The sequence below is a fragment of the Microtus ochrogaster genome, unplaced genomic scaffold (genome assembly GCF_000317375.1).
Source record: "Microtus ochrogaster isolate Prairie Vole_2 unplaced genomic scaffold, MicOch1.0 UNK12, whole genome shotgun sequence".
Classification (NCBI taxonomy): Eukaryota; Metazoa; Chordata; class Mammalia; order Rodentia; family Cricetidae; genus Microtus; species Microtus ochrogaster.
In genome coordinates, this window is record NW_004949110.1 from 5,000,711 (window position 1) to 5,015,441 (window position 14,731).

General features: G+C 38.8%; 1 protein-coding gene across 1 annotated transcript in view; it reads left to right on the forward strand.

The window, feature by feature from the left end:
• The window catches only part of Slc9a9 (solute carrier family 9 member A9), a 559,136-nt gene that overhangs the window by 323,474 nt on the left and 220,931 nt on the right, over positions 1 to 14,731 (forward strand). The window contains exon 10 of the mRNA XM_005366691.3: positions 14,286 to 14,399. Coding sequence (XP_005366748.1) covers positions 14,286 to 14,399 — 114 coding nt within the window. The remainder of the gene's footprint in view (positions 1 to 14,285; positions 14,400 to 14,731) is intronic.

The window sequence follows — 14,731 nt, forward strand, 5'->3', positions numbered from 1 at the left end:
TGAAGTTGAGTTTTATATAAATTCATTAGATTTAAGATCAAATTTAAAGACCCAGGGAAAATATCAATGCCTTCTCCAAATTGTGAAATATCTTCCTCCACGATTTTGTTAAAAATCAGACCCCAAAGCAAAAGTTTGACAGGAAATGTGGTTAAATTAATAGCAAATCAATTTAATTGGTATTCACATTCTTTTCCCTTAGAAATAAAGACCAGTGGAAGGATGGTCAATAAGTTTTTGATAAAGTTCTGGTGCCTGGTATACTGTTTATGAGTATGTACAATTGCCTTCTTTAGAATGTTTGCCCATAAAAATTTGAATATGAAAATGCATTAGCGTAAATAATAGTGTTCATTAAGAATAACAAAAAGCACAAAGCAAGTTTCCTTTTCAAGCTCTTCCAATTCATGATGGGAGAAAGTGCTATTTCAGACCCTGGCTTCAGTATCTCACTGCAGAACACTGGGGACAAAGCTCAGACAAATGAAGAACAGTTTGATTCCAGTGTTTCCTATTGATCTGGTCTTCTAAAGCATTTCCCAGCGAAAATAGCCAGTCGTGAAACAGTACTGAATAAAGTCCTAAAAGGTAGATGTTTTAATTTACAGTATTTTCATCAAAGGAGTGGGGTTGTATAGAGACCAAACGTAGTTGGTGAAGTCTGGGGTAAATGATGTCACAGGAACCATGGAACTGTTGGTGAGCAGAGTATCAGCCATGCCTTGGGTGACTGTCATTCAGATGGATAACAAGGGCAGGGATGATGATACTCAATTTGAAAGGCTTACAAGGGATAGCATTAGAAATTCTTTCTTCTATATTGCTATGGACTGCATGTTTGTGCTTCACCCTCCTTATTCATGTGTTGAAATTAGAATCCCCAGTGTAATTGATACTTGGAGAGGGGGACAATCAGGAGATTCATGGCTCCAAGTGCATGATGGGAAGACATGAGAGAATTTAGAGAGTTTTCTTCTGCTCTCACTGTGAGGGCATATCCAGTTGTCACGAGCCAGGACAGGTTGCCTTATCAGACTCTGATCTACATGTGCTTTGACCTTGAACTTCCCACTTTTCAAACTTAACAAAAGTAAGTATTTGCTTATTTCTTACACAGTCTGTAATAGATTTCTCATAGCAATTTAGATTGACCAAGATATGAATATTCATCATACCCCTCCCCAACCAAGACTTTCCCATAGGCTAATGAGAAAGATTAAAAGATACTGAAGCAATGTACCACAACTAGAGAGAACAGTTATGAAAACTACAGGCTTTCATAATAATGATGTGTCAAGATATATTTCTCAGAACAAATACTGCTTCCTTGATGGGGATACTGATGAAGAGGTTCTATCTGTCATAGGGGTACAGTGGGTAGTTATCTCACTTTAATACAAACCTAAAACCTCTCTTAAAATAGTCCTAGAGCAGTACACACAAGATGAATGAGACCAGAATGACTAAATGGGGGAAAAGATTTTTAAAAAGGAGGAAAAGCATTTTAAAAATTAGTAATGTGCGAAATTTTTGTACTGGTGCCTAATATTAAAACCAGTGTGTCTTTGCACTTATTAACTGAGTGTCTTTTTTTAAAAGCACAATGTAATTTTTGCAATATACATGTAAATATATATGCATATAATATTGCCTCAACTCAGGAATTTTCTTTACCTAATGTTTATTGGTGAACCCACAAAAAAAGCTAAGTATGTTATCCAACAATTTTATTTTTTCCAGAGCTCGTGCTAAGTTTCTGTAAAGTGATTTCTCTAGAGGACTTACCTGAATGACTCATTGTTACCATAGCCCCACTACATACATACATATATACATACACAGACACACAGATACACACACACAGAAAGAGAGAGAGAGAGAGAGAGAGAGAGAGAGAGAGAGAGAGAGAGAATATCTTGGTGAAATTCTAGACTTTAGGCCCTGCATACCAATTACCCTCAGCAAAATATTTATTTTCCAGGCTAAGAAGATTATAGAAGGAAAGGGGGCAGTCATCTGTCATAGAGTTGGCTCTTACTTTTATGTATTCTGAACAAAGTCTTCTCTGCTGCCAGAGCCAAGTGGGACAAAACGATGCTTCAGATGACTTATCTTCTGTGAGCCAAAGGAATATAAGTAAGAGAAGTAGTCAATGTGATTAAGTGTTAACTTTCATCTGAACACAGGAAGGGATTTTCAGAGTTATATAGCCATACAATGCTATTTGTTTCCTTGTGTAGCATGGTGGCTTGAGTAAGAATAGCCCCCATAGTCTCTTTATTTGGTGTTTGGTCTCCAGTTGATAGGACTTTTTTTTAGAAGGATTTTTGGAGGAGTTGTGTCACTAAAGGTAGGCTTTGAGGTTTCAAAAGCTCACACCATTCCCAGTATGCTCGCACTCCCCCCCTCTCTTTCTCCCCCCCCACTTATGGTTGTTGTATAAAGATCTAAGTTCTTAGTTAATTGTGTTTACTGCTCCGGCACCTGCCTGTTGTCATGCCCCCACCATGATTGTCATAGACTCTAATCTACAGAAACAGTAATCCCCAGTAAACTCTTTCTTCTATAAGTTGCCTTGGTCATGGTGTCTCATCACAATAGAAAAGTAACTAAGACAAGTAGTGAAGAGGTTTCTGCCTTTGTCCCTGGTCTATTACAGACCAAGCAGTGCACTCGCGAGAGTGTTGGAGAAATTAAGAATTGGGTAGATGACTGGACTCTATACAGATTGACTCTGTCTTTGAAATCTTGGGATCATAGGGCACAGATTTGTATGTTCTTGCATCATAAAAAGAAATCCAAGACCAATCTTATATTGGGACCAATATTTTTTATCCGTACCATCGAAATATACACACTGTAAAACTGGAGACTTAGGAAACACTCTTGACGGTATGTATCACACATAAATCTGACACTGCAGAATCCGCAGTTCAATAACAGCGAAAGAAAGAGAAAGTTGTAAGTAGAGAAACCTCCAGAAATGAGAATATTATTATCAGTGTTTACTGGCTAAAGTAATTTGGCAAATTGAAAGAAAACAGCCTTCCCCTTAAGTTATAACCTTGAAGATTTCAAGAAAACCTGGCTACAGTAGTTGTTCACAATTTATTCAGTTTAATGAAGCCCAATTCCTTGAAGCTGTAACTACATTTATTTCCTATATTAACTTTACTGACTTAATGATGTCTATTCATCTTCCTAAAATGTGTTTTGTTGTCTTTTTATAGGCTGGGCTTTTGAAGGAGTCATGGTTTTTAAAAGTAAAATTAGGTTTAGAAAAGACAATGAAATGCGAAGGGTGAGAGGGAGCTGAGTAGCAAGCAGGGGTGCGCAGACAGCCCCAAAACAGCTCAAGCAAAGAAGCATTATGATAAGTGCCTTTGCAGTATATTACAGAAAATAGATAATCTCAATGACTTCACCTCCAGCAGAGGGATCAGAAGCGGAACAGCAACTCTGTAAAGTACATCTTATTCAAGGCATGCAAACAATCCATACATATTACCTCTCTATAATTCTATCTGCAGTCAACATATTACTCTAGAGCTTCTCAAACTCTGGGGCCGGACTCCACATGGGGGATCATAGATGTGTGTGGGGGTCGAGAATAAATTTGTAATTAATATAAGATTTCTGATCATTCAGCAACTAAAAGTTATACATTCAAAAAACGTATAAGGAACCCAGGTGTTTCCGGAAGCATTCATGCCTTAGCATTGGTTCTAAACATGTGAAATACACTTTGCACTGAGCATGCCTCAAGCTAGACAATACAACCAATTCTACCTGAGGGTCTTCTGTTCAGACGCAAGACTACAGTATGCTCTGAACTGCCCCTGAAGAAATACAATGGTTTAATCACAGAAAATAAGTAGGTAGTGTTTCCCTACCACCAATCTCTATGTATTTTAAATTATTATATCTTTGGATTGTATTATGTTACAGTATTGATTTAAAAATTGCTATTTGAGTTGCTGGTTCAAGTTTCTTAAAAAGCTATTTAGTGAATTTTGGCTTGGAATTAGAAGACTATTTCCAGAAATTTCTAAAATGACTCTAAATATGCCTGTAGTTTAAACTGTACATAAGTAAGATGGCATCCTCAGAATTGATGATTATGAAAATCAAATTATTGATCAATTCTGAAAATGTTGAAGGTGCTCTGCATCCTGTGGTATCAAATATTCAGCCAAGACTTACTTCTTTATATAAGAATAAGCAAGGACATTCATCTCATTATTGTGAAAGTGCTTTAATCTTTATAAATGTTCAAATAAAATACACATCAAAAATTGTTTTAAAATCTATTCCCTTATGATTCATTATGATTGTTTGATTACATACCTTTGCAATTTATATACCTAAATGTTCAAAGTCCTGTAAAGTTTATTGAGTGGGAAGGGATTACTAGCTTAAGAAACTCCCATCCAAAGCAGAGTGGAGGTCAAGAGTTTCTCCAAGGGAGGAATGGTAAGTCAGAGAGGGCTCATTCAGAGGGAAATTAGTCTTCATCAAGAAATAAGTTTTCTCTTGTGTGCTGTTTGAGTGTGCAAAGGGTTGAACTTGATGAATAGATGAAAGTAACAGACATTTGGGAGAAGTGTCTGCTGCCTTAAGTCACCCTTCCTTAATTAGCCTTCATTAACTGACAAAAATAAGTTAATAGATTAAAAAATAAGTTTCAGCTAAGTTTAGTTCTTTATATTAAAAATGCAAGTGAAAACTACCTGGTCAGAGTCTCATATGTCTTCCCTTTCAAGCCCAGAGCGCTTCCAATGAACAAACAAAATATAAGCATAAAAATATGCCTCTCAAACTCTAATTACGGCTGGTGCTAGCTCCTGAGTCTATGAACAAGCATCGTTATATCAGAACATGAATTTCTCAGGGAAGCTGCACATTCTTGCTAAAGTAGTCTAGGCCTTGGACCAAACTCATGATCGCTCCCTTTGTCTGTCCTGTGTTTCACTTGAACAAGTATGTACTTTGCATGCATTGGATGCAGTCTCCCCAGCTGTAAAGTGGGAATAATAGTGTCACGTCATGGTTGCAGGTCCTTACAATATAACTTGCTTAGAAATAATCAGAAGTTAAAGTCTTTAATGTCTCTCAACATGGTATGTTCTACAAACACGGGAGTTCCTTTAGCGTATTAGAAGTACTAATACCGTTATTAGAAGACTTTCCAAGGAGTGTACTTTGCCAGTAGGTAACTAAGAAATTTCTTCAATGAGAGAAAGACCTTACTCTGTGGTAAAATCGCTCTCAAAAGGTCCCAGTGACAAAGACCTTCATAATGTCTCATTTCTCATGCCATGACCACAAAGATGACTAGGGATCATTCTGGCAAAAAAAAATTTCTCGGTATATGGAACTAAGCAATTATAGAACACTCTTGAAAAAAAGTTTATATTTTTAATGCTTCATTGTAATGGCCACAAATTCCACAGTGCAGGTATTTTTTAAAAATTCACTTATGCCCTAGTTTGTTCAAAATATAATTCATTCACTCAACTGTATGTACTAGTGAAATCTGAAATGTTTTCAACAGAAAGCTCCGATGGCACATAGTGCCGTCCATAAAGTGCTTGTCATGTGCCCTTGAGGGTCTAAGGTCCATCCTCTAACCCACATCACAGGGAAATGGAGCCTGAATTAGCCTTGAGGCTTGCTGGCCATGCAACCTCTCCTAATTGGCTAAAGTCCCAGTGAAAGGACCTGCCTCTAAAAGCAAGGTAGTTGGCGCCCAAGGAGCAACATCCAAAGTTGCTTCCTTGCCTTCACACACACACACACACACATGCACACACACACACTCACTCACACTCTCTCTCACACACACAAAACCATACATATATACCAGCACACACCTAGAAAGAAAGCCAGCAACAAAGGAAGAGATCCCAATAAAAAGAAAAGGACAAAATTCCTAAACATTTGTTTTTAAAAAAAAATGCATTAACTCTGGAATAAATTTCTAGAGAAAATAACATTTTTAGTCTTCATTTCATTTCTACTGCAATTCATTCTACAGATTATGTCAAGTCCTGATACGCTAGTTGGCTTTGGTTGTTGTATATTTGGTTGGTTGGGTTTTTTGTTTTGTTTTGTTTTTGTAAATTTTATACAAACTAGAGATGCCTAGGAAGAAGGAACCTCAACTGAGGAATTGCCTACATCAGACTGACCCATGGGGACTGTTTGTTGATTAATGATTAACCTAGGAGGGCCCAGCCCACTGTAGATGGTGCCATTCTGGGCAGGTGGGCCAGGGCTGTATAAAATATGTAAACCGAGCAAACCATGGACAGTAAGCAGCTTTCCTCAACAGTTGGTTTCTGTCCCTGCTTGAGCTCCTGCCCAGCCCATCCCAAAGATGGACTGGAAAGGGAATGAAGAAGCCAAATGAGTCCTTTCCTCCCCTGGCTGGTCTTGGTCAATGTTTTATCACAGCAACAGAAAGCCAGCTAGAGCATCCAGTCTATGCATTCAATCCAGAATGAATTTCAGTGCCTTTCTCCAAGTACATGGAAACCACTAGATGCGCTATACTGTCCTCGGCCTGAGTGATGTTAAAGAAGTCATGTGAACTTAAGTTAATATTTAATATTTCTAAGTTTTAATTAATATTTAAATGTTTGTGAATTTAAATTAATATCCGTTAACGAGGTCACACTGAGCTATGTAAAATTTCTCCACATGACTCACGGAAGTAGTGATTTCATCCTAGCAAACAGGAAAACATCTGTGAGAATTAGTGATTAACGCATTTCATAAAACAGGTGGCTTCTTAGGTTCTTGGTAAGGAACTCATGCTGATCTGCAATGTCGATCTAGTGAGTGTTTGCAGAACAAGGTTTGCTGAGCAAAGTGGTTGCTTGATGGACACGTGAACAGCTACCATGTGCTTTCAGAATATTTAACCAGCATGTCTGCTTAGCAGTTTGACTCCCTCCTGCTCTCATTGACACTATTAGCTTGCTTTTTCTCCCCTGAAAAACAGTTCTGCTAAACACAGATTTCTTTTAACCTGAGTCATCTCCAAAAATTTGCACACTGTGAATACATGCAAACAAAATAAATATTATTTGTTATGCAGATAAATAAAAAGTTGGGTCAAGTTTTCCCTGACCCTGAGTGAGAAGGACATAGATTAGAGATTTTTCACACTGATTTATGAGTTGGCTAGTTTGAGGTTTGTTGCTGTTGTTACTATTGCTGCCTTTGGGATGAAGCTTTGTTTTTAATTTTTATCTGTTCATTAATTTTTGCCTAAATTGGCCAGTAACTCATTTCCTCAGAGAATGACTACCTGAGGCCTGACTCAGACAATGAAGTTTTAATAGTCAAATTGGATTTGTCAGAAGAAGGGCTTGCTCTGGAGTCCCTTTTGAAACATCTTTAGGAGGTTTTGCATGTGAAACCAAATTGAATTCGCCCCCAGATTTTCATTAAGTGCCTCAAGAAGGAAATAATTACAACGCCCGCTCATTCAGCCAGTGATGTTACAGGCTAGAGCCAGACAGAGGAGTGCTAATCAGTACGGCTGCCTTGCTATTAAAGGAACCTTTTTAAAATGCTAACAACCATCACAATTTAAAATAAGTGAATCTATCAGATTGTCAAAGGTCTTTAAAAATTGATAAAAATGAATGTTGGCAGGAGTGTGGAGGAGAGGGTACCCGCTGCAGCACGAGCAGAGATGCAAATTGGCTCATTTTTTTCTGAAGGGCAGGCTGGTGGGATGCTCAAAACGGAAAATGAATGTGTCTCCACTGCCAGAGAGGCCTGTGTCAGGAAATCTACCTGAGGAGTAATCACTCACTAGGGAGAGAAGCCTGGGCAAAGATGCTCGGGGCAGCATTGTTTGTAAGTGAAGAGATCTGAAAATAATCAGGTGGCTGGGAGCAAGCACTGTGAAGCCAAATTTAGGAGGAGGAAAGACACAGAGGGACAGTGTGCCACCATGAAGGATCTTTAGCACCTTCAAATTCAGTTGTATAAAAAGAGGCTTGTGTAGCACTGTTGAGTTATCTATATAAAACAAATATCATTGAGGTTATCTATACAAGATGTGTTCAGATTAATCCCATGTTCCACGTGTGGACCATATGTCTGGGGTTAGGTAAAGGGAGAGACCACTGAAACAGATGCTCTACAGGAGAGTGAATGCTGTTGTGCTGCTATCGTCTTTCCCTGTGCTGGAAAGCAGCTTTTAAAGAGAGTAGAGTAGGACAGGGCTAGGGTGCCTGGGAGCTTTCTAGAAATACAGAGGCATGGGTTAGCCGCCGACACAAGGCTAAAAGAAGCAAATGCTTGGAAGGATTTTATTTTACTTCATTATGTCGGTTCTGATCTTTCATTTAATGTTTCAAACTATGAAAGCAATAGTTCCAAGGGAAAGAAAAATTAAGGTATCTCTCCATACAATAAGCTATGTGCGTGCGTGCTTATGAATGCATTCAGATGGATTCACACACGCACATTTTAGATTGCTTTCATTCTTCTTTCATTGCTTAGCAAAACTCCCTGACATATATACCATTATATGAGTGTGCTATTAGTTAACCGTTTTATTTATTCATTTATTTAAGAGTTTCATGTGTACACAGAGAGAATTTTAATAATTTTCACGCTATTGCCCTCTCTCACACTCTCCCCCTCTTCTACTCATTTCTCTCGCCCACGAAGTCTCTCAGTCTCTCTCTTACTTTTGCAGGTTTTTTTATGTTTCTTATGTTTTTTATAAACTGTTGCTAATATAAATAATTCTTATATTATCTCCTGATTGAGAATTACATACAAAATCATGGATGACTTACTGCATAACTCACAGTTGGGTTTGCCTGTTTTAATATAAGTTGCTGGTTCATCCAGAGTCTGTTTGAGAATAGCAAGCAAGTTAGGAATCATTTTGTTATCATTGACGTCCCCTGCATTGGAAAATCACTCGAAAGAAATTGAGAAAGATGAATACTAGAAACTGACGGATGAGAATGCCTGCAGATACAAAAGTGAGCGGCTGACAGTGATGCAAGCCTAAAGGAAGCAAGCTTTTTATTTCTTACATTTTGTTACTTTTTTTCCTCCATATCACCCAATTTGTACTGTCATCTATTCCGTGTCAAAAGAAAAATTTTATCTCAACATAGAAATACAACTCTCACCTCAAAAAACATGAGAGAGGGTTTATTCTAGAGTCAATTAGGAGTGACCAGGAACACACATGGGAGTAGTTGCGTGACGTTTTAGAACAGAACAAAGAAAGGCATGAAACGAGGTACTTTTTAGATACATCGGTAGGCAGTTTCAGTAAAGCAAAAGTCTTGACCGTAAGCCTCAGATGCTGTGTGATGACTCTTTGGGTGGTGAAACTATGGTTTGTTAAATTAACTCATTCTAAAAGGCTTTCCTCTGTTAGTCACAGACGGTTAGGTCCAACACAAGGGTGAGCAAGGAATGGTTATTCATGGGGCTGAAGACAGCCCACGAGAAATTGTAACTGGAGTCTGGCCCTTCAGCATCCCATTGCTGAAGTTACATTCAGTCTCTACATCTTTGCAGGCACATCTCTTCACAGGAATTTACACCTATCCCCTAATTATATTATAAAACAGTAATTTCTCCTCAGGCTGGCATGCATTTTATTGTAATTCAAAATAAAATGTAAGAAAATTGGCAGGAGCTACTGACAAAAATGATTCTTTTTTACCTTGAAAAACATATATGCGAAATTAGCTGTGGCTAAGAAGAGCTATGGCTGGCTAGTCAGGAGAGCTTGCTCTCAGAAAACTGGGTAGCATTCAAAAATTACCCATCTGGAAAAATTGACAGGCTTCCAGGATTGCCAGGACTTGAAAGGCCAAGATACTAAATAAAGACAAATTAAAATAAAGAATGTCATAAGTAAATAATACTAAAGATGGGAGAAGTGAGTGCATTGGCAGATAAATACAATACAGAGTAATCATCAAAGCTGGAGGCACAACTTAACACTCGTCAATTGTATCAGGAACAGAAAAGATTTATCAAGAATGAAGTTGAAAATAACCTATATTGGAGGATATTCATAATGCTAAGTACACTAATATTAACAATATTACAAATAATTATATGGCCCATAAATAAAGGAATGCGGATCATTCACACAAATAGACATAAATTTAATCAGGGCCAAATAAAAGATCCATTTAAAAATCAAAAATATATGTGTGTATATATATAAATCTAGCAATAAACAATCAGAAAGTGAACTTAGATATGTTTTTGCTGTTTACAATAGCAACAAATAACAAAATAGTAGTAAATGTAGGCAAAGATGTCCAAAATATTCATGCATAAGTTATGAAGTGTGGGAACACACATGTGACTCAGTTTCCATCTGGAGTCATTTTTGACTTAAAGAAGTCATTTGAGTTTAAGCTTGCCTGCTCTGCTTTGAGGTCTGTGAGAGACTTTTGAAAAGAACACTCTGTCTAGCAGATAGTATATTGCTGATGACAAACCTCAGGAACATCAAGACAGAAAAGTAAGGCTGCTCCCGAGCAGTAAGTGCGTGTTAGTTCAGAGGTCGCTCACTCAAGAACAAGAATAGTTCTGATTAGATACTGACTGACCGTCTGTGCTGTGCTTTATTCTGCTTCTGTATATAAACAAGTTCTGAAATAAACTCTGGGCTGTTTGGCTGTTTCGGCATGACCAGACAGACCTCCCTATTCTATCCTGTCTTATGTCAAGTTGTTCACATTGACAAGATGGTTTCTAAATTCAAATATCAAGAAGAAAAAAATATGAATTCAAAAAAACTAAAAAGAAGAAGAATCTAAGTATTGGCAGGAATATGAAGCAATCAGAACCACTGATGGGGGCAGTACTACCATTCTAGCAGTCCGCATCCTAGGAATTCTCCAGAAAGGGAAACACTTAAGAGAGGATCTCACCATTGCTCCAAACTGAAACAGCACAAATGTTCACCTACACTAGTATTAATAAGCAGATTATGAAATATTAACATAATAAAAATTAACTGCTATACAAAAAATGAAGAATCCCACAAATATTCTATTGAATAGTAGATGAAAAAGTGGACATATTGTCTAATTTTGTTCATAGGAAACCGAAAAGCAGAAAAAGACAACCGGTAGTGTAAGTTCTAATTATGAGTACATGTGTGTGTGAGACACCAGGAAGGAGGATTAGACAGACCTTGGGTGCTAGCAATCCTCTTGCAAACTTTTAATTGTTGACATATGATTTACATGTCATATATTATTTTCTGTGTAATTAATAATCAATAAAATTATTTTAACATATGTAAAATCAAGAAAATTCTGAATAACTTAGAGCATGTGACCAGGCCAGTTCTATGGAGCACTGTGACCCGTTATGGATCAATGTTAAAGACCATGGGAGTCGACAGAACAGGCCACAGTGGGAACAAAGAAACAGACCCCAGAATGAACTTAACTGCAAAGTGGAAGTTTTGTGCCGTGTGGATGCACACAGGTCCTGATAATGTGCAGTAGTAAGTTTCAGTACGCTGAGTGGCTAAATCAAACTAAAATTCAGCATTGTCTAAAGCAAGGAAATCTGTCAAGAGAACACTTAAAACCACAGACCCAAAGTAAAATGAATAGTAATAGTTCCTGTCATGCCTCCACTAAAAGAACTGCTGTGTCCCAAAGCCTCTTTTCTCTAAGATGAGTGACAGCAGGCAAGAATAATAAACTTCCTTATTATCTTAAAAGGGGTCAGAAAAATTGACCCCATCCCTTTTAGAACAGAAAGGACCTTGATTTTGCTATGGGAGAAGTTTGGGAAAAGGAGCTCAAATAGAATGGCTAAGGTTCTGCTTCCCTCTTAGCCATTTCCCTGTGATCACAGATGGCCGTGGGTGGCTTCTGCCAGCATCCTTGTGGCTCCTCATCCCGTGGGAAGGTGGGTGTTGTCATCCTAGTGCTCCTCAAAAGCCCTGTTGAATTGCTTTGGCTCCAAATATACCAGACCCATTTTGAGGCAAATGTGAGGTGCAGAGAAATGCATGGATCTGAATTATTTGGTCAGGAATTCTGGGCTCCATATGCAAGCTAGAGGGGCTCCAGAGGCAATGGAGACTATGGAGAATGTGGTACACTCTAGAGGGAAACTAGTGTGAGCACACAGAAGAGACTGAACATAGTCCGGGTAACAAAATGTAGTAGGGAGGCTGCTAGTTAGTTCCCGGCCGCTTAGTCCTGAAATAATCACACAGAAACCATATTAATTTAATCTCGGTTTGGCCCATTAATTCTAGCTTCTTATTGGCTAACTCTTACATATTAATTTAACCCATCTCCATTAATCTGTGTATTGCCACCTGGCTGTGGCTTACGGGGTAAAGTTCTGTCAGCCTCTAGCAGGACTCCATGGCTTCTCTCAGACTCCGCCCTTCTTTCTTCCAGCATTTAGTTTAGTTTTCCCCACCTGGCTAAGTTCTGCCCTGCTGTAGGTCCAAAGCAGTTTCTTTATTCATTAACAGTAATTACAGCACACAGAGGGAAATCCCACATCAACAAAATGTCCTCACTAGGGTGAAATACACTTGGAGTAGGTGCACAAGAGACATTTTAACTTTGACCTGATATTTGCTAACCAGTTGAAAACTAGAGTGTTGCTAAGAAGTGGGCATACCTGCCCTCTTCCCCTCCCCCAAATTCAGATATCAAACCAGTGGGATGTTACTTGGAGGTAAAGACTCGGGAAGTAGTAAGGTCCTAATGGTAATTTCCTCATAATTTTAATCAGTGTTCTAATAATAGACAGAAGAAAGTGGACTCTTCTGAGAAAGGGGACTTTCGGCAGTAATAGATCAGCTGTCACTTCCACCCTGTACATCTTAACCTCTAGAATTATGGAAAACAAAGTCCTGTTGTTTAATCCAGGAAGACTAGATCTTCTTTAGGGCAGCTCACAGCGATGGAAATGATGATCAGGTCTTGCTTTGGGGAAAAATAAAGGCATAATGAGGTAGCAAAAGGCTCTTCGTCTTCCGTGCTCCCCAAGCCTGCATTCTACGTTTGCAGTAGTTATTTGAGTGACAGTATTTGTTTACATTAGCTGCAGAGAATGGGAGCAGAGTGCTCACGGAAATTGATGACGCTGCCACTGCAGAAAGACCATCTTGTTCCGAAGGAGCGGTGTCTTTTTTAATCCTTCCTTTCTATTACTGGTTTTAAATAATGTTTCTGACAAGATCCCGCTTCCCTTTCTGTCAGCTGTCAGGGAGCAGGTACTGGGCATTATTTGTGAGGCTGTAAATACATTACATGAAAAAATAATGAGTCCTCGCCAAGTCAAGAGCGCTGCCTCCAGAGACATTTACCTAACGTGATTTATGGAGGTCCGGGAATGAAGTTTCAGAAACTTCCAAATGGAAAGACTGGATCATAAAATAAAGTCTCTGCCAGATCAGACTTTGGGATAGCCCCTGGACACATTTCCCTTTTACTTTTAGTATGGAAGTTAGAAAATGCTTTTTATGTTCAACTTAAATTGTTTAGTTAATGGTCTAAGAATAACTCTGGGGAAAGCCCCTCAGCATAGCATGTTATTACTCCATTCTTCCAGCTGAATTTGATGTATCTATTGTGTTCTTGCTGCAGAAGATGATTCCTGGGATTAATCATCCCCTTTACTAGCTAGAAACTGTAGACATTTAATGGATATACCTACATCAGTCAATTTAATGAGTCTCATTGTCTAGGGTTTGAAATAAACTGATCACTCTAATGTTAAAATATAAGTGATGTTCGTCCTCATTCCAAGTTTTCTACGTTTGTCTCTCATGCCTGCCTGAAGAGGCCAATTTAGTTTAAGCTACTTTTTTTTTCCTTTCATTTAACGGGGGCCTTGGAACTCAAGCGTATCTACTGGTTGAGGTGCGGACAGGCTAAACAATCTTAGCATTCTTACTAGAGCATTGCTGGAGAGGCCACTCAGCTTCTACTTCCTTAGGAGGAAATATTTTGTCATCCTAGTAGGAATGGTGCTGTTAATACCACCCCACCTGAGGTATCTCTGGAAGCCTGACAGGTTGAAATAATAGGACACTGGCTTGGCTGTGGCGTGCATCACTGGGCAGAGAACCAAGGACGTCAACAGACCTGATAGCAGGAGCTCAAGGCCAAAGTGGTGATTTGCCATGGGAAGGAGGATTGCCCAGTCAGTCATCAAAGTTACAATAAATACGCTGTACACAAATCTGAGTCCTAACCAGTGGGTTTTGGTCTCTGTTTTGTTTTCAGTTGTTTGAATTTATGAACTTCCTGGCTGAGAACGTCATCTTCTGCTACATGGGCCTGGCTCTGTTCACGTTCCAGAATCACATTTTCAACGCTCTTTTTATCCTCGGCGCCTTTGTATCCTTTGAAGAAGGAAAATAGAGAAATGGCTAAACCTTTTTCCTGGTAGGACTTTGAAACCATCATAGAAGTCGACATGACCATTGCACTTCCAGCATCAGAAGCATTATGCTCATTTAAGTTTCTCTCCATCAGTTAACACCTTCTGGGGCTGAGAAGTTAGCTCAGCCAGTAGTGTTTGCCTTACAAGCATGAGGACCACAGTTCAGTTCCCAGAACCTACAAAATATCTGGCCACGGTGGTACACACTTGTGATACCAGTTCTGGAGAGGCAGACACTTGCAGATCTCTAGGACTTGCTGGCCAGCCAGCCTAGTCTAATCAGGAA